This window comes from Nothobranchius furzeri, chromosome 7 (assembly GCF_043380555.1).
Source record: "Nothobranchius furzeri strain GRZ-AD chromosome 7, NfurGRZ-RIMD1, whole genome shotgun sequence".
NCBI classification, from domain to species: domain Eukaryota; kingdom Metazoa; phylum Chordata; class Actinopteri; order Cyprinodontiformes; family Nothobranchiidae; genus Nothobranchius; species Nothobranchius furzeri.
The window spans coordinates 36,579,097-36,603,445 of NC_091747.1; the positions used below are offsets into that span (position 1 = coordinate 36,579,097).

Here is a 24,349-nt window from a genome sequence, read left to right on the forward strand (position 1 = left end):
AGACACTTCAACTATGAATCAACTATTTTTATTGTTATATCAAAGCCCAAAAATACAATCAGATCATTTACATTTGATAACTTCATAATATTTGTTTTGAACAGGAAACCCTCAAAGTTGTAGACAAAGACTTTATTTTCAACCCACTCTTTCATGGAGTTTTTCAGTTTTAGAAAGCAAAACCATCGCCCCCATAAATGTGGTTAATAACACAAAATTTGTTTGGGCACACCGCTTTCATTTCCTCAGCTGTAAATCTTGGGTTTCTTGCTACCTAATGGCTCGTTTCAGCTGTAAATCTTGGTAAAGGTTAACCAGGTCTTGAGATTGGTGAAGGACACCCGCAACCAGATGAGGCTTCTCAGCACACATCTCACTTACAACGTAAAACACAACTGCAGGTGTAGGTTCTTACAAAGATTTCATTTACAAGTGAGTGATGATGAGAATCTCAGCTACTCTGTGGTTTACTTTGGTAGTTTGACATTTCTACAGCACTGAAACGGATAAAAACATTATTTCTGACTCAAACATGAAGGCACAAAGTAGAAATGAGAGACATCCCTCAATAGAAGATGAGAAAACAGCAAACCTTCACTTTTAATGGCATATATATGTCATGTATGTGTAATTCAGAGTGCTAATACTAAATTGATACTAGCAGTCTGTAATATACATAACATGGCTTCACAAATAAAAGATAAAAAATATGTCCTGATCTTCAACACCTGCTGGACAGAAGGGAACTACCTACAGAACCTTCAGAAGCAAAGAGTTGCTCTCCTGCAGAATGTCCAAAGTGTTCAGAGAGCAGCAGCTGCAGAAGTCTAGTCACCACAACAACATTGAGGCTGTTTCCTAAGACTCGGTACTGCTGAGGGACTGAGACATCCTGTGGAAAAGCTGCAAGATCAATAAACCAGAATCAGAAAACAACACAAAGCTCAAATCTTCTCCAGAGTTCATCTGTGGAAAGCTGAGGATTACTTCAAATTAGGGCTGTCAATGATCAAGAATGCATGTGATATATCATGATGCTTATAGTTAGCTTGCAATTAATCACAAATTAATTAAGATTTAAAAATGCAGTTGTGGTGAGTGCTACTGGCTACATGAACTGCATGAGTGGAAAAATGACAGACTTTAGGACAAAAACAAGTTTTTACAAGAACAGGGATATGATTGGATTAAGTGAAGAAAACCTGAAAATGGCCAGGGGAGTGGGGGCCATTGGGGTCATGGGAAAATGCCCTGTGGGGGCTCAGGGGCAAAGCCCCCAGTAGCTGGAGCATTTTCATCCATTTTAAGTGTTTTTCTTGGCTCTCTGGGCCATGTTTTTTTATTTTATTTTATTGTCCTCACTCTTTAGTCACTTTAAGGCGACATCTGCCGTCAACATGTTCATTCGCACATGCGCAGCACGAACTACCCTCTGGTTTCCTCTATGGGCACTACCATTTTACACATCACCACGCATGTGCCTACCAACTTGTACCCGACTTAGATTGATTCAGAATCTTTATAAATACTAATCTCAACTTGGACAAGAATCGATTTTTTCTGGCACCTCAAATTTTTTTCACTCTGCGAATTTATGAATTCTTCCCTCGTTTAATGCTGGCAAGCTCAAGCTTCAATGTGCGTGTGCAAAAGGCGTATTCACGAGTTTAGAAACTGTTCAGAACAAGCGATGGATATTCAAAAAGTAAAATAAAGTATAAAATGCATTAATGAGCAACAAGTTTTGCTGTTTTGTCTGTCTTGTTCCTGGCAGGGCAACTGGAGGATGACTTCTGTTTAAATAGCAGAATGAGAAGTTATCGTCCACGAAGGAAGTCTCTCCTAAAGCCTATGCACAAAAAAGCACACCTAGGATTAGCTAGAGCCCATGCTGAAAGAGATGAGGACTACTGGGACTCTAGACTCCGGAGTGACGAGACAAAGATCACTGTTTTTGGAACTAATGGTTTCATAACTGTATGGCGTCGTAAAGGTGAGGATTTCAGAGAAACGATAGTGCCTACAGTGAAGCATGGTGGTGGCAGTGTCCTTAAGTGGGCTGCACGAGTGCTGCTGGTATTTTGTTTTGCACCAATCATTTTTCCAAATTGAGTACTTACATTAGAGCTGCAGATACTGACTACTGATACAAAGTACAAATAAAGAACACCAACTTCAGTCACATTTTGGTAAAGTTTCAGTAAGACAGGAAAAATGATGAACGCTTCTAAAGCAAACCCAGCATTGAAACATCTGAACGGAAATCAACAACACACGTTTGGATACAAACACGTTTAACTTGACTTACAGAAATCAGCAGGGAAGCCCATGAGGTTGGCTACTTCTCTAGGAGTAAAATAACGCAGTTTCAGTTTTAACAGCTGGTCAACCTTGTCCTGCTCTGACAGCTGGTCCAGACCTGTGAACACACTTTCCATCTGCAAAAACAGACAGACCAGTTTTTAATGATTACCTGTTGTTGCTAACACACACACACACACACACACACACACACACAAAATGCCATGCAAGCACCTCAACATCAGTCTCAGTAAAATTATGTCATAGGGCTGCAACAAAGAATCGATAAATTTGATGAAAATCGATTACTAAAAGCATTGGCAACGAATTGCGTCATCGATTTGTTGTGTTGCACAACTCTTCCAAAAGCCCCCTCCCCTCCCGCCAGCCGTTGCGCGCAGACCGGAGGGCCGGCAGGTGTTTGGAAGAGGAACATGGCAGAAGCATCGAGACCCAAAAAAAGTAAAAACTTCTAAAGTTTGGGAGCATTTTCAGTTAAATCAGGTGAAGATATTCGTTACCTGCAACGTTTGTAGGTCAGACTTAGCATGGCACGGGAGTACTACAGCGATGATGCAGCATCTTAAACGCAAGCATGTCAGAATCATCAGCGAGGAAGGAGAGAGCTCTGTGTCCGGGTAAGTTAAAAACTTTTCAAAAGTGATTCACCCAAGCCCCGGATTATTACACACGCTAGACATGCCCTAAGCTCATAAAAAAAGTCTATAAAATCGTAAGCGCGACGCTATTAGATGGGCGGAGGGGGGGGGACTCGCGCTGCTGCGAACCGGTTCCGCCGTCACATTCCCGCAGAAACTGGTTGATCACACTGGGGCCAGACTACTAGCATGTGGTTTTACAACCACAATGTCCTCAGAAGCGAAAACGCTTTTAAAAGGGAGGGAGGCGTCCTAACTGTTGCTGCAGGCGTGTTGTGCGAGAGTGCAGTTATATTACTGGTTAATATATTTTTGGGTTCAGTTGCTTTCATGTGGCCTAATGTGAGTCTGTTTGGGATCATTGGAATGATCAGCAGCATTTCTTGATGTGACTTTATGGCAGTTGCCCAGGGCATCATCGCAAGGAGGATGGCATTCATTTACTTTTGTTTTATTTGGTATTTTTTCTGTCTTTTTTGGAAATAGTGATTAATTTTGATTAATTCACAGCCTATGTTTAATTACATTTAAAAATTAGTTGTTTGACATCCCCAGTTATAATAAATGTTTACAGATGAGATCAAACAAAACAGATGAGAATTCCCCTTAAAGAGCAAGTCACCCCCAAATAAACTCTTTTTTTGCTGATAAACTAAATAAACGAGTGTCTAATCGTGCTGCAGACACGTGTCGTCAATAATTTGGCACCTCAGTGCATCTTAGTTAAAATTTAAATATTCTGCCTAAAACTGGCAGTGTTGTGCCGTTGTCAGGTAAAAACTCTGCACTGTATTTTAATTTAAATCTGCCACCACTATTGGCTAAGAAGTATGCTATGATGTAAACAGGTACATTATGATGTCACAATGCTGTCGTGAGCCTGAGTGTGTGTGTATTTGTTAGCGGCTCCGGGTCTGCCAGGCAACAGCATGTGTTGCATTTTTCAAACATGAAGTGGGAGTGGAGTTAGACTCTGGTAGGGGTTGACTTGCTCTTTAAGCTGTTTAACTTGGACCAAGCATTTTAGGTCACAGATAGGTGTAGCTTAGGGTCTCTGTCTATACAGCTTATAAGACAATTTAGGTGATGGCATGTTGTTTTTCTGCTATTGAACTGTTTTCTAATAAAGTTGTGTTTAATAAAGTGAAGGAAGGAGAGAAATAATGTTTCCCTAGCAGTTTTTAAAAATTTCCCCATGTAATCCGATTAATTGATTAATCGTGTCGAGACCCCATCCAATTAATCGATTATCCAAATAATCGTTTGTTGCAGCCCTAGTCTTCTAGATCACTCAGTTGCCGTCGTTACCCGTGAAAAGCCACAGATGAGTCAGCATATATAAATGCAGAATATTCACAAGTTGCTTTGCATTTTGACTATTTATGGCAGAAAGTGGGTGTGTAGAAGGTGGAATGCGATCCAAAAACACTTGAGCACATTTCTAGGAGTGGGATTTATGAAGCAGGAATTGCATGCAGCTGTATTTACGCAGTGCTTTATAGGTCCGCAAATATTTTAGAGCACTTTTTTTTCACACAGCTAAGAATTTTCTCAACAAAACAAACCAACCAAACATCCATAGAGCATTATTATCAGCATAAAGGTCAGTTGATTCCTGTACTTAAAATCCCACCTCTGTTTCCATGCAGCATTGAAGCACTGAGCCAGTTCCTTCCACGTACCGTCCATAGCTACAAAAACCCAACATACAAAAATACAAAGAGAGTAAATTATTACGTAGGGTTTTCTTAAAGAGACTATGTGTAGTTTACACTGTTGATCTCTGGAAATATCCATCGAAACAATGTTAAAAATGAACAAGATGATGTCCAGTTGTTGAAAAAAATTGACAGCTTCATACCATAAAACTATAAAAATCGGGTCTAAAGTACATAGGAAGCGGGTTTAAAGTCTTTGGGGGACGACTCATTAGATGCCATGTTTCCTTATGGCCGGCTCCGGGTCCTGTGCCTGTCTAAGACATCACACTGGATGATTGACTGGATGTACTGTCATGGTCGGGTGAGTGGCCTGCTCCCTAACCTTTTGGAGAGCTTAATTACAGGTGGGTGGTGACGTGGAGCGGGCAGCTTCAGCTGATCTTCCATCAACTGGTCCGGTATAGAAGGAGGAGTTAGACAACAGCACCTTGCAGAGTGATTCTTCAATCTGGGTATTACCTGCCTTGGGTGTCTCTAGCCACTACCGAGTAACTAAAAGAATTATTTTGTTGTCTCAGAGTCTTTGTGATTAATTACTTTTTATTTTTCACCTCGCCTCCAGGATACCTGCTGCTACCCTCATCTTTCCATCCATAAAGATTCTGTACTTCACCTCTGGACCACGCCTCGCTCCTCCTTCCAACTCCCGCTCCCCACCGCTCACTTACTCTCGTCCTGGACCCCACACCCGAGCCTCACAAGTCGCCACTCAGACCTGACCTCTCCTCTTCCTGAGCTCCCTGAAGCCCTGAGCAAGCAAGCCAGCAATAGTCTCGTGCAATTCCCCGCTACAAGCCAAGCACGAACCTGTATCTGTTTCCAGGTTCTAGCCTCACCTCTGTTTGATGGTGCTCCCTCAGTTTTATAACAAACCTCTTTTGGCTATAATTTCATATACTGTGTTCTGTGTGCTGATTCTGTATATCTTGGGTCAAAAAGCTTCCCCAAAACACGACAAGTACGACTTACAGAAGTTATGTTACTACAATCAAAAACATCTAGGTAGTAAGAAACACAACTTTAATAACAAAACTGCTAAACTGCTTCCAAAACTTTTGTGAAAGAACAGAATTGAAAAAGGGATGCTATATATTTTGGCCAGGCGGTATTGCTGTAGACATTACGTCAATGGCAGGCACAGCACCCTGAACAGATCCGGAAACTACAGCGCCAGAAATCTGCAAAGGGTATTGCATTGTTTCGATGAATTAAACGAAGAACCATCAAAGTCTGAGAAGTCACACTGAGGTTGCATGCTTTCTGCTACACAGTTAACATTTACTGTAAGGTTATTTTTAAACTAGCGACAGTCATGCAATATGGTAAGACTACCCTGAAATGTATGTATGTACTGCCCCCTAGTGCCAGGAAACTACACACGGTAACTTTAAGAAGAAACGAGTGACTGAGAATGTAGCACAAATGAGAAGAACACTGGACCACATTCTTCAAGTGTCCCCTATGCCTTCAAGCAGAGGTTACTAAAAGCATCCAAGAAGTAAACTTTAGGTCCTGTTACCTTTAATCAATAAAATTATTAGTATTACATTCTTTTATCAATGACAAATATTTATTATAAGTAACAAGATCTCTAGAAATACAAACAAAACCTGCAAATCTATGTCATCAAATACAACAGATTTTTTTAAACTCACCCTTTGGTAAAGCAGACAGACCTTCTGCTTTTGGGTTGAACAATGTCCAAAAGAAGACCATAACGCGATAATGTTTTAGGAGAAAGGAGAAAGCGTTCCATGTTTTCTTCCACCAGTGGTTCCAGAAAGTCTCGTATCTGCTTGATAGACAGGTCATTATTCTGATTCGTCTTCCTCTGAACATCTGATGGCGTCTCACGTTTATACAAGACGTGACTACTATGTTCTTCCTTAGCAGGTTGGCCAGGATGTGGAAATGTGCAGGTCAGGACTGAAGAGTCAGCAAAAGGTGGAGGGGTACAGGGAACCTGTGATGAAAAAGTATTCCAGATGAGTTTATTCAGATTAAACTGTGTTGCATGGTCTGTGTCTCTTTGTGTTCCTCTTGTGTCCCCTGGTCTTCAGCCCTCCAGATATTCCCTCTCAGGTCCTGTGTTCTTTCAGTCTCCCCACCATAATTTCCATAGGTCTATTATACCAGTTTTGTGTGTGGTGTGTGTGTGTGTGTGTGTGTGTGTGTGTGTGCGTGCGCGTGTGTGTGTGTGTGTGTGTGTGTGTGTGTGTCCTTTCCCAGTTAGGTCTGGTGTCCTCTCCTGCTCCTCCTCCCTGATTAGTTATCACTTTCACCTGGTTCTCTCCCCTCACACCTGCAGCTCATCATCCTCCCATTATGCCCCAGTGTATTTAAGCCCTGTCTTGTCTCAGTGTCTTGTCGGTCCATTGTTTGTATTCTGTCAGTCTCGTCTCTCGTCTTGGATTATTAGGGTTTTTGGTCTTCTAGTGTTCTCTAGGGTTTTGGGTTTTCCAGATCGTTATCTGGATTTTGGCTCCCTTTGGACTTATTTTTGTTCTCCTTAAAATGAAGTATTTTTTCTAATTCATCATCTCTGCATCGTGTCATCCTGGGTACTGCATTTTGGGTCCTACAAACCTTGTATCGTGACATGTGTATAAATACCCTATACACATAAGATACACGTATAAAAGCGTATCCCTTTGCAGAACTTGCTCCCTGTTAAATCTAGAACTGAAGTTACACATTGAGTCAATCTTACTTGACTACAGCTGTTCCCTATCAATTACCCTAGCCCTTTAATCAGTTAGTCCATCTGTGCAGCAAGGAGTTATGGAAAGCAGTCGGGTTCTTTAGCAAGTAGGTGTGAATTATGTCAGGACCTAGAGCAGTCTTAAGTTCCTTTCACTCCAGACTTTTTTCTTAGATGTTTGCCAGTGACATGTACTGGTTCTTGCTCTGGGAGATTGCTGTGATCAGCTCTTAGATTTTCCATCCATAAGGTCTTGGTGTTGTGTGATGTCTCACTTCTCCAAGGTGCTTCTCCAATGTTGTTCACACACTCACAACTGTTATTGGGTCTTTTCTCATCATACTTACATGCCACTAAAAGTACACTTTGGATTATTATTATTACTGTGCTGAAGCTGGAGTTGAAGACCATTGTGTAATATATAAAAATCTTTTCCTAAAACGGTTCTACCCTACTTGAAATTCATCAACAAGCTCTACAGTAGTAGGCCGGTCAGGTCAAAAGCTATTGTTGGCTAGACGTATGTAAAGTTTTTACGGAAAGTATTCAGACCCTGTCAATGTTTCACTCTTTGGTATATTGCAGATATTTGTTAAAATCAATTAAATTCATGTTTTCCTCATTAATGTACACAGAGCACCCCATATTGACCAAAAAAATTGAAAAGTACACTGATTTTTTTTAGAAATTTCTGCAGTTTATTAAAAAAGACAAACTGAAAAATTACATGGCCCTGAGTATTCAGACTCTTTGCTCAGTATTTAGTAGAAGCACCCTTTTGAGCTAATACAGCCACGAGTCTTCTTGGTAAAGATGCAACAAGTTTCTTACATCTGGATTTGGGAATTGTCTGTCATTCCTCCTTACAGATCCTCTCCAGTTCTGTCAGGTTGGATGGTGAACCTTGGTGGACAGCCATCTTTAGGTCTCTCCAGAGATCTACCACAACACTCCAGAGATTAGGTTTAAGTCAGGGCTCTGGCTGGGCCATTCAAGAGCAATCACATCATTGCTGTGAAGCCACTCCTCTGTTATTTTAACTGTGTGTTTAGGGTCACTGTCATGTTGGAAGGTAAACCTTCAGCCCAGTCTGAGGTCCTGAGCACTCTGAAGAAGGTTCTGGTCCAGGATATACCTGTACTTGGCCACATTCATCATTCCCTCGATTGCAACCAGTCGTCCTGTTCCTGCAGCTGAAAAACACCCTCACAGCATGATGCTGCCACTGCCATGCTTCACTGTGGGGACTGTATTGGACAAGTGATGAGCAGTGCCTGCTTTTCTCCACACATATCGCTTAGAATTATGGCCAAAAAGTTCTATCTTGGTCTCAGACCAGAGAATCTCATTTCTCACCATCCCTGGGTCCTTCGGGTGTCTTTTAGCAAACTCCATGAAGACTTTCACGAGTCTTGTACTGGTTTTTGATGGTCCACTCTGCCATTAAGTCCTGACTGGTGGAGGGCTGCAGTGATGGTTGACTTTCTACAACTTTCTCCATCTCCTGACTGCATCTCTGGAGCTCAGCCACAGTGATCTTTAGGTTCTTCTTCACCTCTCTCACCAAGGCTCGTCTCCCCCGGTAGCTCAGTTTGTCCGGACGGCCTGCTCTAGGAAGGGTTCTGGTCATCCCAAACATCTTCTATTTAATGATTATGGAGGCCACTGTACTCTTAGGAACCTTAAGAGCAGCAGAGATGTTTTGGTAACCTTGACCAGATCTGTGCCTCGCCACAATTCTGTCTCTGAGCTCTTCATGCAGTTCCTTTGACCTCATGATTCTCCTTTGCTCTGACATGCATTGTGAGCTGCAGGGTCTTATATAGCCAGGTGTGTGTCTTTCCTGATCAGGTCAGGTCAGTGAAATCAAACACAGCTGGACTCCAATGAATGTGTAGGACCATCTCAAGAATGATCAGAAGAAATGGAAAGCACCTCACAGCAAAGGGTCTGAATAATAGGACCATGTGATATTTCAGTTGTCTTTTTAAGAAACATTTATTTAATGGATTTTAGCAAATGGCTGCCTGCAATATAACAAAGAGTGAAAACTTGACGGGGGTCTGATTACTTTCCGTACCCAGTGGTCGGACCATATTTAGTTTATACCACCCATTATTAGTAGCTGCATTCATAGACTTTTTTTCATTACGGATGGACAATATATCGACATCAATATCTGTATCGGCCGATGTTAGTCATTTTTCAACATATCCGTATCAGTCCGATAAATAAAACCAGGCCGATATTAACAACCAATATATTTTCCATCTTGCCTCCATTTGTTTGCCTGTTTCAGAGGAAGAGAGGGGTGGTGTGTATTTCTTTAGTCATGTGATCAGTGAATGTAATTATCTCAGAAGTGTAAATGTGTGCGGTGTGTGTACATAATAATGTAAATTCAGCTTTAATAATTTTCATTTAGCTGATTTTAGACGCATTAATGTCAGTATATCGGTATCGGCCCAACATTTCATGCTATGTTAAATAATAATATGTTGAATTAAAAAAAAGTTTCAAAAGTCTGCAGCTTTTTAAAAATCTGTTAAGATATCAGGCAATTTAGGTTCAAAATCATGATTAGTATTTGTGTAAATAAGTGGAACAAATCAATTGCACATCTTAGGACTACATCATTATTTTATACATTTATTTTAACTCTTACACTGTCTTTATGGGTGACTCCGTGAGGAAAGTTGACCATTGAGCAGGATTGATGTTTATCCCTTGAGGTCCACATAGCAGGGTTGAGGTGGTGCTCACTCCTCATCACTGCCACGTGGACCCAAGGGATAAACCATCAACCCTGCTCAATGGTTTCCTCGCGGGGTCACACCCATTAGGAAAGTGGGACGGCTAAACTGTTGGCCTTGATACATTTGTCAAACCTTACCATTGAACTGGTCTGAATGCTCAACTCCTCTGTGGAAATCTTGCCAATAAGGAAATAACGCAGTCTTGAATTCGGAATCCCAACCTAAACCACGAATATTTACTTATCAGCAATAGAAAATGCCCTAAATATTATCATAAATGTGATTTAACCAAACATTAAGTGCATATGACAAAATTCATAAACATATCATACACTTGATGGTGACAGCATGAATTCCTGGAAGTCGTAGCCACATTCCATCAATGTTTTTACCAAACATTCCCTGGAAAACACAAGACAGGTAACAGACGTGAAACACTGGGACACTGAGCTCATGTTACATGTTAACACTGGAAGGGTACATATATTGGAAATTAAACTAACAGTATGGGGTTAATTATATGATGAAACCCCACTTCCCCCATGTGAATTGCACCGGCTGCAGACCCAGAACCTGTAGATTCATGTTTGCTGCAGGTTCAAGCTGATATAACCCACTCAGCCTGATCAATGTTGGGCGATTCTGATACAATTTTTATTGAAATGTGAAGGGAAACCTTTTGTTCCAGTCAGAGTGCTCTAAAGTGGCTGATGATTAACCTGTATCCCTTTCTGAGTTGAGTAAGGTGGTATTAGGACAGAAGCCGGCTCTTCTCTGGACATTCTGTCACCCCGCCCCTGCTGGGGTTGTTCCATTCTCACTGAAATCCGCAGTGGTGACGCCGATCTTGAAAAACACTGGTGCTGATGCTTCAGTGCTGGACAATTCTTGGCCAATCTTCACCCTCTCCTTCGCCTCTCAAATTTTGGAGATTATTTACCAGCAGCTGGTGTCCCACCGATCTGATTTATTTGAGGTTTTCCAGTCTGGATTTAGGCTGGGACACAGCACTGAATTAGCCCTTTTTAGGGTCTTAAATGACATTTATACATCTCTGGATCAGGGTTTCTCTGTGACACTTCTTTTACTGGAACTTACGGCAGCGTTTGACATGGTGTGTGGGGATCACTGGGTCTGCTCTTCAATGGTTTCATTCATACCTACAGTGGGGCAAAAAAGTATTTAGTCAGCCACCGACTGTGCAAGTTCTCCCACTTAAAATGATGACAGAGGTCAGTAATTTACATCATAGGTACACTTCAACTGTGAGAGACAGAATGTGAAAAAAAATCCATGAATTCACATGGCAGGATTTTTAAAGAATTTATTTGTAAATCAGGGTGGAAAATAAGTATTTGGTCACTTCAAACAAGGAAAATCCCTGGCTCTCACAGATCTGTAACGTCTTCTTTAAGAAGGTTTTCTGTCCTCCACTCGTTACCTGTATTAATGGCACCTGTTTGAACACATTATCTGTATAAAAGACACCTGCCCACAGCCTCAAACAGACTCCAAACTCCACTATGGCCAAAACCAAAGAGCTTTCGAAGGACACCAGGAGAAGAATTGTAGACCTGCACCAGACTGGGAAGAGTGAATCTACAATAGGCAAGCAGCTTGGTGTGAAAAAAATAAACTGTGGGAGCAATTATCAGAAAATGGAAGACATACAAGACCACTGATAATCTCCCTCAATCTGGGGCTCCACGCAAGATCTCATCCCGTGGGGTCAAAATGATCATGAGAACGGTGAGCAAGAATCCCAGAACCACACGGGGGGGGGGGGGGGGGGGGGACCTGGTGAATGACCTGCAGAGAGCTGGGACCACAGTAACAAAGGTCACCATCAGTAACACACTACAACGGCGGGGACTCAAATCCTGCAGTGCCAGACAGGTTTCGCTGCTGAAGCCAGTGCATGTCCAGGCACGTCTGAAGTTTACCAGAGAGCACATGGATGATACAGCAGAGGATTGGGAGAATGTCATGTGGTCAGGTGAAACCAAAGTAGAACTTTTTGGTATAAACTCAACTCATCGTGTTTGGAGGAAGAAGAATACTGAGTTGCATCCCAAGAACACCATACCTACTGTGAAGCATGGGGGTGGGAACATCATGCTTTGGGGCTGTTTTTCTGCTAAGGGGACAGGACGACTGATACGTGTTAAGGACTGAATGAATGGGGCAATGTATCGTGAGATTCTGAGCCAAAACCTCCTTCCATCAGTGAGAGCTTTGAAGATGAAACGTGGCTGGGTCTTCCAACACGACAATGATCCCAAACACACCGCCCGGGCAACAAAGGAGTGGCTCCGTAAGAAGCATTTGAAAGCCCTGGAGTGGCCTAGCCAGTCTCCAGACCTCAACCCCATAGAAAATCTGTGGAGGGAGTTGAAAGTCCGTGTTATTTGGCGACAGCCCCAAAACATCACTGCTCTTGAGAAGATCTGCATGGAGGAATGGGCCAAAATACCAGCTACTGTGTGTGCAAACCTGGTAAAGACCTATAGTAATCTGTTATTGCCAACAAAGGTTATGTTACAAAGTATTGAGTTGATTTTTTGTTATTGACCAAATACTTATTTTCCACCCTGATTTACAAATAAATTCTTTAAAAATCCTCTCACAGTTGAAGTGTACCTATGATGTAAATTACTGACCTCTGTCATCATTTTAAGTGGGAGAACTTGCACAATCGGTGGCTGACTAAATACTTTTTTGCCCCACTGTATATGATAGGAGGTTCTGTATGAAATAAAAATTCTGGGAGGCTCTGCACTTGGGGGTTCCGCAGGGCTCAATTATCGGACCACTGCTTTTTGCAATTTATTTGTTGCCATTGGGGTCCATCTTCTGCAGACATGGCATTAAGTTCCACTTATACGCTGCCAGATCTATTCTTCACAGTCTCTTGGGAACGGAGCATCGTTTTGACCCTTGAGACCTGTGTAAATGAGGTCAAGGCATGGTTGGCAGCTAATCTCCTGTACGTTAATGAATGTAAAATGGAATTTATCATGTTTCACTCAAGCTGCATCTCAGATTTAGGTTCTTGCCAGAATTCACTTGGAGCTTGTACTCCATGCATTTGTGATCTCTAGGCTTGACTATTGTAAATCCCTTTATGCTGGGTTGGGTCAGACATTTGTTCATCACATGCAATTATTTCAGAACAGTGCAGCCAGATTTTTGACTGGAACTAGAAAAGGGACCACATTTTTCCCGTGCTGGCCTCCCTTCACTGGCTACCAGCAGGGCCGGATTTAGCCAGCCCTACAAAGGGGTGCATGTAGAATATCAGGGGGGCAGGTCTGGGAAATAATTTTTCAGGTGTTACATACCCCCAAATCCCCACTACCCTCTGCATTTACCCGGGCTTGGGACGGGCACAAATGGGGCACTGGCTTGTCCCCTATTGGGGCTGAATCAATCAATCAATCTATCTATCTATCTCTTTCTTTCTATTTTTAATGTTTTTATCTTTTTATGTCTTTTATCTATTTTATCTGTCTTATCTGTCTTTGCTTCCATTTTTTATTTTATTTTTTATTTTACTTATAAATTATTTATTTTATTTTTTTAGAATCTTTGTTCTTATTTCTTTATGGCTTTTATCAGTCATTACAGCATCAGCCATCTGCTTTTCTGTGCAAAACTCCTAACGAATCTAGGCCTGTTGTTATGGCCTTCTCGTGAGCCAGAAGGACTACATTTCTTTTTCTCTCATGTAGCGTAGTACGGTGGAACGGGGTAAGAACACGAGACAAAGTGGAGAAAGAGCTCTCGCACGATGCTGCTGATATTCCAGTCACAAGGGAGGTCACATACATGCGATGGAGCCGAGGAAAGGCATTCTCATACCCATGTGGATATTTGCAAATGGTGGAGAGGTCTACAAACTCTACACTGTTATCATCATCAGTCTTTTTGAACTCTTTCCCCAACATTAGTTTTGCAACAAGAATCTCATTGGAAAGTTTCTCACTGTCACTTCCTGTCATTTTCTGCAGAGGACTTAACATGTCAGGATCCAGAAAGGAGGGAGACTGAGGTTGAAGGCAGTTAAGGGCTTTCATGAGATCAAGATTGCTTTTGGAGAATCTTGTCTCCATCTCTACAATGACTATGCCCAAAATGGCTCCTGGCTAGGAGTTGTGGAGTCTTCTACGTGGCCCACAGTGGACATTACAACACTACCTGTTAGCAGTGAGCTTGTTTTTCTTTGTCTTTTAGCAGCTGGTGCAGGTGTGCTGGTTAATGTCTCACTTTCCTCATCTCTCATCTGCTTCAAAGCCTGCAGAGATGCACTGACTACTTCTGAAGCACAGCACAGGTCAACAGAGTGAGACTGCAGCATAGAACTTGCAGACTTCAAGGAACCCAGAACTTTTGAGAGGAATTTTCCTATTTCAAAGAAGTGATGCCTCCTTAACATCACCAACAGTCCTGATGCCTCTGTACAGATATCAGCAGCAGCAGCTCTGTCCTCTGTAACCTCTGACAGGATACTCATGATAGCATCCTGATTCTCCACAAGGCACTTGGTCTCATCATGGTGGCTTGTACACCTGATCTCAAACAGTCGTTTCAGGGAGGGAACGTCATAGTTCTGCGAAACATAATGACGGTGGAAAAATGAGTGTAGAGATCCTGATAGATCAAAAAAGGTTTTTGCACATGGCTCTGCCTGCATTGCATGGACCACTGCCAAGTGCAGCTGGTGGTTGTAGCAGTGGATGTAGGGAATATCCTTTCCTACCTTCTTCTGCAGTAAGCCCTGAACCCCACCCCTGACCCCACTCATGACAGACGCTCCATCATATTGACTGAGTCAGAGAGATGTTCAAGAATTTGAGTGTGTGTGAGAGAGAGAGAGAGAGAGAGAGAGAGAGAGAGTGTGTGAGAGAGTGAGTGAGAGAGAGAGAGAGAGAGAGAGAGGAGAGAGAGAGAGAGAGGAGAGAGAGAGAGAGAGGAGAGAGAGAGGAGAGAGAGAGAGAGAGAGAGAGAGAGAGAGAGAGAGAGAGAGAGAGAGAGATCACTCTCCCTGACCCTTTTTCATCAGACCTTTTCAAATTCGGGATTTCTATGTCATCACATTTGGGGACGCAGTCACCATTTTTAGGGGGGCATTGCCCCTCCTTGCCCATGCCTACATCCGGGACCGGCTACCTGTGTCCTACCAGGCACAGTTTAAAATTCTGCTTTTTGTGTTTTATTTTTCCAAGTCAGTGCCCCCACCTACTTAGCGGAGCTCTTAACAAAGCATGTTCCCTCAAGGTCATTATGGTCGACTGACCAGAAATTGCTTATTGTCCCTCGCACCCAATTTAAGACTCGTGGTGATAAGGGCTTTTCAAGTCCTTGCACCCTCTCTCTGGAACGAGCTCCCACTCACAATCAAACAGTCCCCATCACTGGCAGTCTTTAAGAGCAGGTTGAAGACACATTTTTATAGAATGGCTTCCTCCTAAATCTTTTGGTTTCTGTTTTTTTTTATTTCTTTGCCTTGTTTTCTTTTAATTACTTAATTTTAATTTTCTTTTATCTAAATTTAATCTCATTTACATTTTGTTGTTCTTCTTCCAGGATAAAAGAGCATTAAACAGAGAAAACTAAAGAAACTGTCTGGCCATGTGGCATATTAGGGAGATTCTGTAGTGACATCATATATGCAACGTCTGATTTGTAGTCATTATTTATGATTTTTTTTACAAAAACAAGTCTCAAAGTATGTGACAGACATAGACAAATCTCATATGACTTCCTTTCATTTAAAAAGAAGTACAATATATGCATGATTCAGGGCACAAGGCTAAGCAGATTAGAAAGTAGCTTTTATAGCTCAGTTCACTTGCATTCCCTTTTTTTTTTTGTTCCAGGGACCCATGACCTGACTGGAAGGGGAGGAGACTTAGGCTCTCTCCCTGTGTCCGTTGGGGCTAATTATAACATTATGGTGCAGGTGCAGCAAAACACTTTCCAACCAGTGAACAGCTTACCTGGCAGAAGAGCTCTCAAAACCTTTCACATTCTCCAAAAGGATGTAGCGTGGGAGTTTGCTAAGCCTGGCCGAATAAGGACATGGAAAAAAAGTTCACAACCACGGGCATAAATAAATACACAAAACACAAGTCACGACTCCAGCATTCATCCAGAGTCATAAAGTCCAGCTGTCAGTAGGGCCGCAACAAACGATTATTTGGATCATATAAATCAGATGGGGTCTCAACTCGATTAATCGGATTAAACGGCAACATTAAAAAACTGCTAGGGAAACATTTTCCTCTCCTTTCTTTACTTTATTTAACAACAAAACATGATTACAAAACAGTTCAATAGACAACATACTATCACCTAAATGTATCCATAATTAAACTATGATCAGTAAAATTTTATGTATTTCATTAACATGTTCAGTAGTAAGTTACTGGAAATGCTAATAATGTTTAACTTCTAATGCAAAAAATGTAATGGTAACATATTTATTAAGTACGGGTTAGCAATAATCCATTTTTAATTATGTTCACAAATAGACGCGTGTAAATTATATGCTACAGTGGCTTGCCGCATTCCTGCTGCTGTGTTTAGCAGAGCAGACCCGAACCTAACTGCTGCGGTTCTGCTCCGTAGCGCTGCAGTCAGCTAAGAACAAACAGAATGGTGACTGGTGAGGACTTCTGCTTGTAGAGTTTAGATGTTCTTAGCTTCACGAACATCATGTTCATTTGGAACCCTATCTTACCCATGGTGTCCCACAAGGTTATGTGCTGGGGCTTCTGCTCTTCCTCCTCTATCTGTTTCCTCTTCAGCACAACCTGAGCTCCTTCAAAGGAATCTCCTACCATCTTTATGCAGATGACATCCAACTGTACATCTCCTTTAAGCCCCATGAGATGTCTAAGCTGCAGCTGTAACACACCTGCTTAGACTCTATTAAAACCTGCATGGCTGGGAGCTTTCTTCAGCTGAATGAAGATAAGACTGAGATCCTCATCTGTGCTCCAGACAAGCTGGTTCCCAAAGTCAGAGACACTCTTGGTCAGCTTGCTTCTCACACCAGACCTTCGGTCAGGAATCTTGGCGTGACCTTTGACCCAGCTCTCACCCTGGATTCTCATGTCAGTTCTCTTGTTTGCTCTTCCTTCTTCCATCTCAGGAACATTGCTAAGCTGAGTCCCATTCTGTCCCACTCTGAACTTGAGACAGTTCTCCACACCTTCATCTCCTCGCACTTAGACTACTGTAACTCTCTTTTCACGTGTCTGAGCAGAACCTCCCTGAACCGTCTACAGGTGGTTCAGAATGCCTGTGCTCGGCTTCTGACCAAGTCCTCCAAACACACCCACATCACCCTGCTTCTCCTCCAGCTTCACTGGCTGCCAGTCAACTTCAGGGTTCATTTCAAGATCCTGGTTCTGGTCTATAGGGCCTTACATGGACAAGCACCATCTTACATTGGTGATCTTCTTAGTCTCTACACCCCCAGCAGGTCCCTGAGGTCCGGTGATCAAAGCCTACTGGTTGTGCAGCACCAGGCTAAAGACCAAAGGTGACAGATCATTTGCTGCTGTGGCCCCCAGACTCTGGAACTCTCTCCCCCTGAGCCTGAGATCAGTGGACTCAGTGGTCTCCTTTAAAAAGCAGCTGAAGACTCACTTGTTCAGGCTGGCTTTTGTATGACCTTCTTCACCCCTCTCTCTTTATTCTGCTCTCCCCACCTATTTCACCTTCCTCAGTATCCACTGATTTCCTTCTTTCCTGTTCACTCTTTCTTAACATTTTTTTAATAACAATTGTCTATTTTTGCTAATTTTAAATATATTTTTAAACATTTTCTAAAAGCTTTTTAATATTTTTTGTTTCTGTGAAGCACCTCGTGATTTTTATCTTGAGAGGCGCTATAGAAATGTTATTTTCTTCTTCTTCTTCGTCTGCCATACTAGTTCTTGCTGGTCCGCCATGTTTTTCCACGTCCGAACGTCCGCGTGTTTAGAAAATTTCCTAGGTGCGCGGTGCGGAAATTTTGGGACGTGCGGAGATGCGTTGGAGGGGCGTGGTTGTTAAAATGACGCAATTCCGCCGCGCGGAGCCGTGCGGACCTCGCGGACGCGTCAAGCATAAGCCCATAAGTCTGCTCTGTTGCCGTCTACAAATAAGCTGCACACATTGACTGTAAAATAAGGTTGCGCAACACAAAAAAGTTGCACAACACAACAAATGGATGACGAAACGCATTACCAACGCATCGATTTTTATTGATCTGTTGTTGCAGCCTTATGGGCTCGACACACGGGAGGCGACATCGCCTCTCCTCCATTCATTTTCAATGAGACATGCGCGACAAAGCGATAATCGCGGGTTTCCCTCCTACCAAGCGAAACGCGAAAAACGTGCGTGTGAAATTTTGCGCTCATGCACATGTACAGGCGACCCAGCGATGTGATCCCAGAAAGCTGAAACATTTTCAACTTTTCATCGCTGTCGCTCGGGCGAGGACCAATCAACGGAGGTTTCATTCACTGACCAATGAGCGGACAGGATGCTCCGTACATCTCCGAGCAAACATGACGGAGAAGTTGATTATTATTATGTTTTATATAGTAAAATCAGAAGTAAGATTTCACATAACTCTAACAGCACTTTGTGAAACATCACATCTACCACTTTTTTAACTCTGAACCGCTTAAACAACCTTAATTCCCTCCAACCTGACACAGCCAACAAAACAACAGAAGTTTCAATTTCGCCATGGAACAGAACGCGCCAACGGCTTTGCTGATGCCCGCTACCGCGGGTCGCCTCCCGTGTGTCAGGTAATAAAAGCGATGGCGACAAATTTCGCTGATCGCGGTCGTTTGTCGCCTCCCTTGTGTCGAGCCCATTAGCTATCAGACAAACAGAACTAGCACTACAGTTTCTGTAGCACTCAGTAAAGCAAAGGATACAGTGGATAAGAAGTTCACCAATTAAATAACATCATTATTAAAATACACATTTGTGTATTTAAACAGTTGGCTGCCTCTAGATTCTATAGGTCAAATGTGGCAAGGCTCCAGGGCTGGATGAGATCCGCCCGAAGTTCCTTAAGGCTCTGGATGTTGTGGGGCTGTGTTGGCTGATGCAGCTCTGCAATATTGCGTGGACATCGGGGGCAGTCCCACTGAACTGGCAGACCGGGGTGGTGGTCCCCTTATTTAAAAAGGGGAACCGCAGGGTGTGTTCCAATTACAGGGGGATCACACTCCTGAGCCTTCCTGGTAAGGTCTATTCAGGGGTTCCGGAGAGGAGGCTCCGTTGGATTGTTGAACCTCAGATTCAGGAGGAGCAATGTGGTTTTCGTCCTGGCCGTGGAACACTGGACCAGCTCTATACCCTTAGGGGGATCCTGGAGGCTGCGTGGGAATTTGCCCAACCAGTCTACCTGTGTTTTGTGGATTTGGAGAAGGCATTTGACCTCGTCCCTCGGGGAGCCCTGTGGGGGGTACTCCGGGAGTATGGGGTACCAGGCCCTCTGATACGGGCTGTTAGGTCCCCGTATGACCAGTGCCAGATCTTGGTTCGCATTGCTGGCAGTAAGTCGGGCTCGTTCCTAGTGAGAGTTGGACTCCGCCAAGGCTGCCCTTTGTCACCGATTCTGTTCATAACCTTTATGGACAGGATTTCTAGGCACAGCCAAGGTGTGAAGGAAATCCGTTTTGGTGGCCTGAGGACCAGGTCTCTGCTTTTTGCAGATGATGTGGTCCTGTTTGCTTCATCAGAACGTGATCTTCAGCTTTCGCTGGAGTGGTTTGCAGCCGAGTGTGAAGCAGCTGGGATGAGAATCAGCTCCTCTAAATCTGAGACCATGGTCTTGATTCGGAAAAGGGTAGAATGTCTTCTCCGGGTCTGGGATGAGGTCCTGCCCCAAGTGGAGGAGTTTAAGTATCTCGGGGTCTTGTTCACGAGTGAAGGAAAACTGGAGCGTGAGATTGATAGGCGGATTGGTGCTGCATCTGCAGTGATGCGGGTGTTGTACCGATCTGTCGTGGTGAAGAGAGAGCTGAGTCAGAAGGCGAAGCTCTCGATTTACCGGTCGATCTACGTTCCTATTCTCACCTATGGTCATGAGCTTTGGGCAGTGACCGAAAGAACGAGATCGCAGATACAAGCGGCCAAAATGAGTTTTCTCCGAAGAGTGGCTGGGCTCTCCCTTAGAGATAGAGTGAGAAGCTAGGTCATTCGGGAGGGGCTTGGAGTAGACCCGCTGCTACTCCACATCGAGGAGCCAGTTGAGGTGGCTCGGGCATCTGCTCAGGATGCCTCCTGGACGCCTCCCTGGTGAGGTTTTCCGGGCACGTCCAACCGGGAGGAGACCTAACGGTAGACCCAGGACACGCTGGAGGGACTATGTCTCTCACCTGGCCAGGGAACGCCTTGGGATTCCCCCGGAGGAGCTGGCCCAAGTGGCTGGGGAGAGGGAAGTCTGTGCCTCTCGACTTAGGCTGCTGCCCCCGCGACCCGACTCCGGATAAGCGGATGAAAATGAATGGATGAAAATAAATGGATGGATGGATGGATGAAAATAAATGGATGGATGGATGGATGGATGTTGAATATGTTAATACCTGGGAAGAAGATCGAGGATGTAGAGGAAGCTCTTGGTTCTGGGGTCAGAAATGTCACCTTGAAGGCCCAACCTGAACACCCAGAACACATCACAAAACCAATCAGAAAATAGGTAAACTGATCCATAAAAATACACAGAGAACAGAAAATCATTACACATAAGAAAGTATTTCAACTACTGCTAAGCATTTTAATGAGTTTCATTACAGAGGAATAAAACTGAAAAATATGGTGCAGGCTACAGAAAATGTAGTTTATGCAATGGAATGACTGATGGCCCGTCTCAGGCTTTGTATTTACTTTATTTTACTGTGAATGTTTGATGTAATCAGATCAACGTCTACTGATGTAGCATGAGACGGTGGTGAATCAAACTAAAGAAAAGTGATGAAATTACCCATTTTTAACATTTAGTCTGGAGAATGTTCATTGGTCAATGGGCCTGAGATGCATCACAGTAAAAGTACAATGGAAAACGCCTCTCGTGCGTGCGTGCGTGTGTGTGTGTGTGCATGTGTGCGTGTCACTATCCACACTAAACCTGGTGAAAGGCTGGCAAGGCGGGCTCATCATAATCATATCAAAAGACAACTTATTGAAGTCTTCTAACGTTATTCCCTGAAAAAGAAGAGAAAAAACTGAGTCTTTTCCTTTACAGTCAGCTATTATTCCAACCAGATGACCACAGAAGCTTCTCTGAGCAGCAGACATCCAGTTCACACCACAAACATGCCATATGCACCTGCTGGGTTATCTCCACAAATAACTGACACGCCTTGCTCTCATATTAATTTAACCCACCTCAATAGTCTTGTTCCAGATGGGGGTGTCTGGGAAATTGTGCTTGTATATTTGATTGGCTGTGGTGTTTATGTCAATGGCAGCCACTACCTGGGCAGGTATACCACTTTCTGGGTTGGGGAGAAAAAGTTGTAAAATTAATTTCAATTTCTGTCTGTTAATAAATTATTTGAATTACTCATAATCCTGAAAACAGTCAGCATGACAAAAGAGGCGACAAAGAATAGACATTGATCACCCACATCATTCAACTAGGAATGTGTATTGGTGAAAAGATGGCGATACGATACGTATCACGATCATCGTCATCATCATCGTCATCATCATCATCATCTTTATTTGTAAAGCACTTTTAACAATCCAAAGGACACCCAAAATGCTGAACACTACACACATAAAAACAAAACAAAACACTAAGATTATTAAAACACTACTACTAAAACAATAAGAACACAGAGGCAAAAATGAGAACACTAGTTACTATTCTGTGCACTTAGAAGCTAGAATGTAAAAATGTGTCTTAAACCTTTTTTCTTCAACTGAGAAGGACATCCTAATGGTTAGTGGCACAGCCTTGGGCCTACAACTGTGAAAGCTCTGTCCCCTCTTGTTTCCATTTTTGCTGTCGGAGCAACCAGCAAAAACTGGTCGATCATAGTACGCAAGGAAGCTCGTACACACAAAGTAGCTTGACCATGTAAGGCTTTAAAAATGAATAAAAGAACTTTAAAATTGATTCTGTACTGAATCTGGGGCCAGTGCAACATGGCCAAGACTGGGGTAATATGCTCTCTCTTTCTGGTACCTGTTAAAAATCTAGCTGTGCTGTTCTGGACCATCTACAGAAGCAAATAAAAATAATAGAATTAATGAGTAAAAAAAATGCTGCTCACCATTTTAAAAAAGGTTTTTATCTCCATTTTTTTGTGAAGACAGCAACAGGTGGCTTAAACTAAAAAAATACATTTTAAAATAAAAATTGAAATAACATTTTAATAACTGAAATGTATTTTTCTGAAATGTTTGTGTTTGTAAATTTTAAGTTAAATGTTTTGGATACGTACAGTTAAAAAAAATACGAATAAAGGAGCATCAACACAGGCAAACTCTCCCAGAATTACCACAAGGACCAATTTGGTGTGCCACCCCAAAATAATTTTTTGGCCCCGTCTGGCCACCCCTTTCAAATTTTCTGGAGGCGCCCCTGTTCAGAAGATTTGTGAATATGCCGGGTTTGGTCCTGAGTAGGATAGTTAAACATACACACTCTCAACGTCTCGTGAAGATATTGGATATGAATGGTTGTTATTTTATTATAAACCATTTTACACATACTTTTTCTTAGGACTGAATAGAGCCCTAGCAGGAAGTATTTTGTGTTTATCTCTTTCTCGTAATCCAGAAACAACAGGAACCGTTTGTGCGCTTTTGTTATTGAAAGGTGCTCGTAATTTTACGTCCCGTACCGTAGCGCCGCGTGTCGACGCGCACGTCAATTATCGAGTGGAAGCTGGCTGGCTCAGCTATCACCAGAACAGCTAACGACCTCCAGAAGATATCTATTCATAACCCTGCATAACCGTAACCTTACGTCTAGCTTTAACCATAACCACAAGTCACTGAACGTCAGCATGTTGGTTTTTCTAAAACAAACAACAAACTATCATAACGCATCTCCAGAAAACACCTTTACAGAAGGAGGAAACTATCAACATTTACCTTTTAAGGCGTAATGCATCCCTCCAATACCACTATACAACTCCAACACTCGCAGCACCTCCATGGTAGAAGAGGTTCAGTGACGGTCTTCTCCTCTCGGATCCGGTTGGTTCACAGGTTCGGTAGCGCCCCTACTGGACTGGAGACAAGCAGACAACACACTCACTGGTCACTTTATTGGGTACACCTAGTTAGTACCAGGTTGGACCCCCTTTTGCCTTCAGAGCTGCCTTAATCCATCATGGTATTGATTCAACCAGGTACTGGAGACATTCCTCAGAGATTTCGGTCCATATTGACATGATAGAATCATACAGTTGCTGCAGATTTGTCGGCTGCACGAAATGCGAATCTCCCGTTCCACCACAAAGATGCTCTATTGGATTGGGATCTGGTGACTGTTGAGGCCATTTCATTTGAGTACAGGGAACTCATTGTCAAGTTCAAGAAACTAGTCAGATGATTCAAGCTTTTTGACTTGTAAGTAAGTTAATAAATTTTGTTTCTATAGCACTTATCACAGACATAGAATCACAGTGTGTCACATGGATCAAAACAAAATAAAACAATGTCATAAAATCATAATGATCTTAAAACAGAATTAGATTAACATCAGATAAAATAAAGTCATAAAATTATAACATTTCATAAACAGATGAAAGATGATTGAAAATTTGAGTTAACATAAGAAAATAAAAAGGTTTAGGTAAAAGCAGATTTAAATAAAAGGGTAGCTGTTTTTTAAAAGTGTCCAGGCTGTCAATGCTACGTAAGGATAAAGGAAGATCATTCCAGGGTCGGGGTGCAACAGTCTGGAAAGAGCGATTTATATCTGGTCTTTGGAACTTCTAGAAGGTTCTGGTGGGTGGACCTGAGGGCTGGGTTGGAGCATAAGGCTTTAACAGTTCAGTAATATAGGGAGGATCTTGACCATGTAGAGCATTGAAAGTTATAATCAGGATTCTAAAAGGAACTCTAAAGTTAACAGGTAACCAGTGTAGAGGCATTAGAACAGGAGTGATCTGAGCTCTTCTGTTAGCTCTAGTTAGGAGCCTTGCTGCAGAGTTCTGGACCAACTGAAGGCGG

The 24,349-nt window shown here is 42.7% G+C and overlaps 1 protein-coding gene across 2 annotated transcripts; it reads right to left on the minus strand.

Annotated features, from left to right (window-relative positions):
* Positions 1 to 12: 12 nt before the first annotated feature.
* trdmt1 (tRNA aspartic acid methyltransferase 1) lies at positions 13 to 23,387 on the minus strand. Of its 2 annotated transcripts, XM_015954836.3 has the most exons (11): positions 23,264 to 23,387; positions 21,545 to 21,654; positions 21,285 to 21,361; positions 20,743 to 20,814; positions 16,138 to 16,203; positions 10,471 to 10,540; positions 10,276 to 10,359; positions 6,337 to 6,644; positions 4,594 to 4,651; positions 2,309 to 2,438; positions 13 to 903 (listed from the first exon to the last, which is right to left on the minus strand). In XM_015954836.3, the coding sequence occupies exons 1-11, from the start codon at positions 23,325 to 23,327 to the stop codon at positions 722 to 724; spliced, it is 1,221 nt and encodes a 406-aa protein (XP_015810322.1). In that variant the 5' UTR covers positions 23,328 to 23,387; the 3' UTR covers positions 13 to 721. The 2 variants fall into 2 exon arrangements, with proteins under 2 accessions (XP_015810322.1, XP_015810323.1); XM_015954837.3 differs by lacking the exon at positions 16,138 to 16,203.
* Positions 23,388 to 24,349: the final 962 nt, after the last annotated feature.

What these genes read in the sequence shown, in the direction of transcription:
- trdmt1 (XM_015954836.3), bottom strand. Translation starts at nt 23,327, where the DNA reads ATGGAGGTGCTGCGAGTGTTGGAGTTGTATAGTGGTATTGGAGGGATG. An exon ending in TCTGGAACAAGACTATTGAG is followed by an intron (nt 21,362 to 21,544) that starts GTGGGTTAAATT and finishes CTTCTTTTTCAG; the next exon opens with GGAATAACGTTAGAAGACTT. An exon ending in TCTGTCTGCTTTACCAAAGG is followed by an intron (nt 4,652 to 6,336) that starts GTGAGTTTAAAA and finishes GGGTTTTTGTAG; the next exon opens with CTATGGACGGTACGTGGAAG.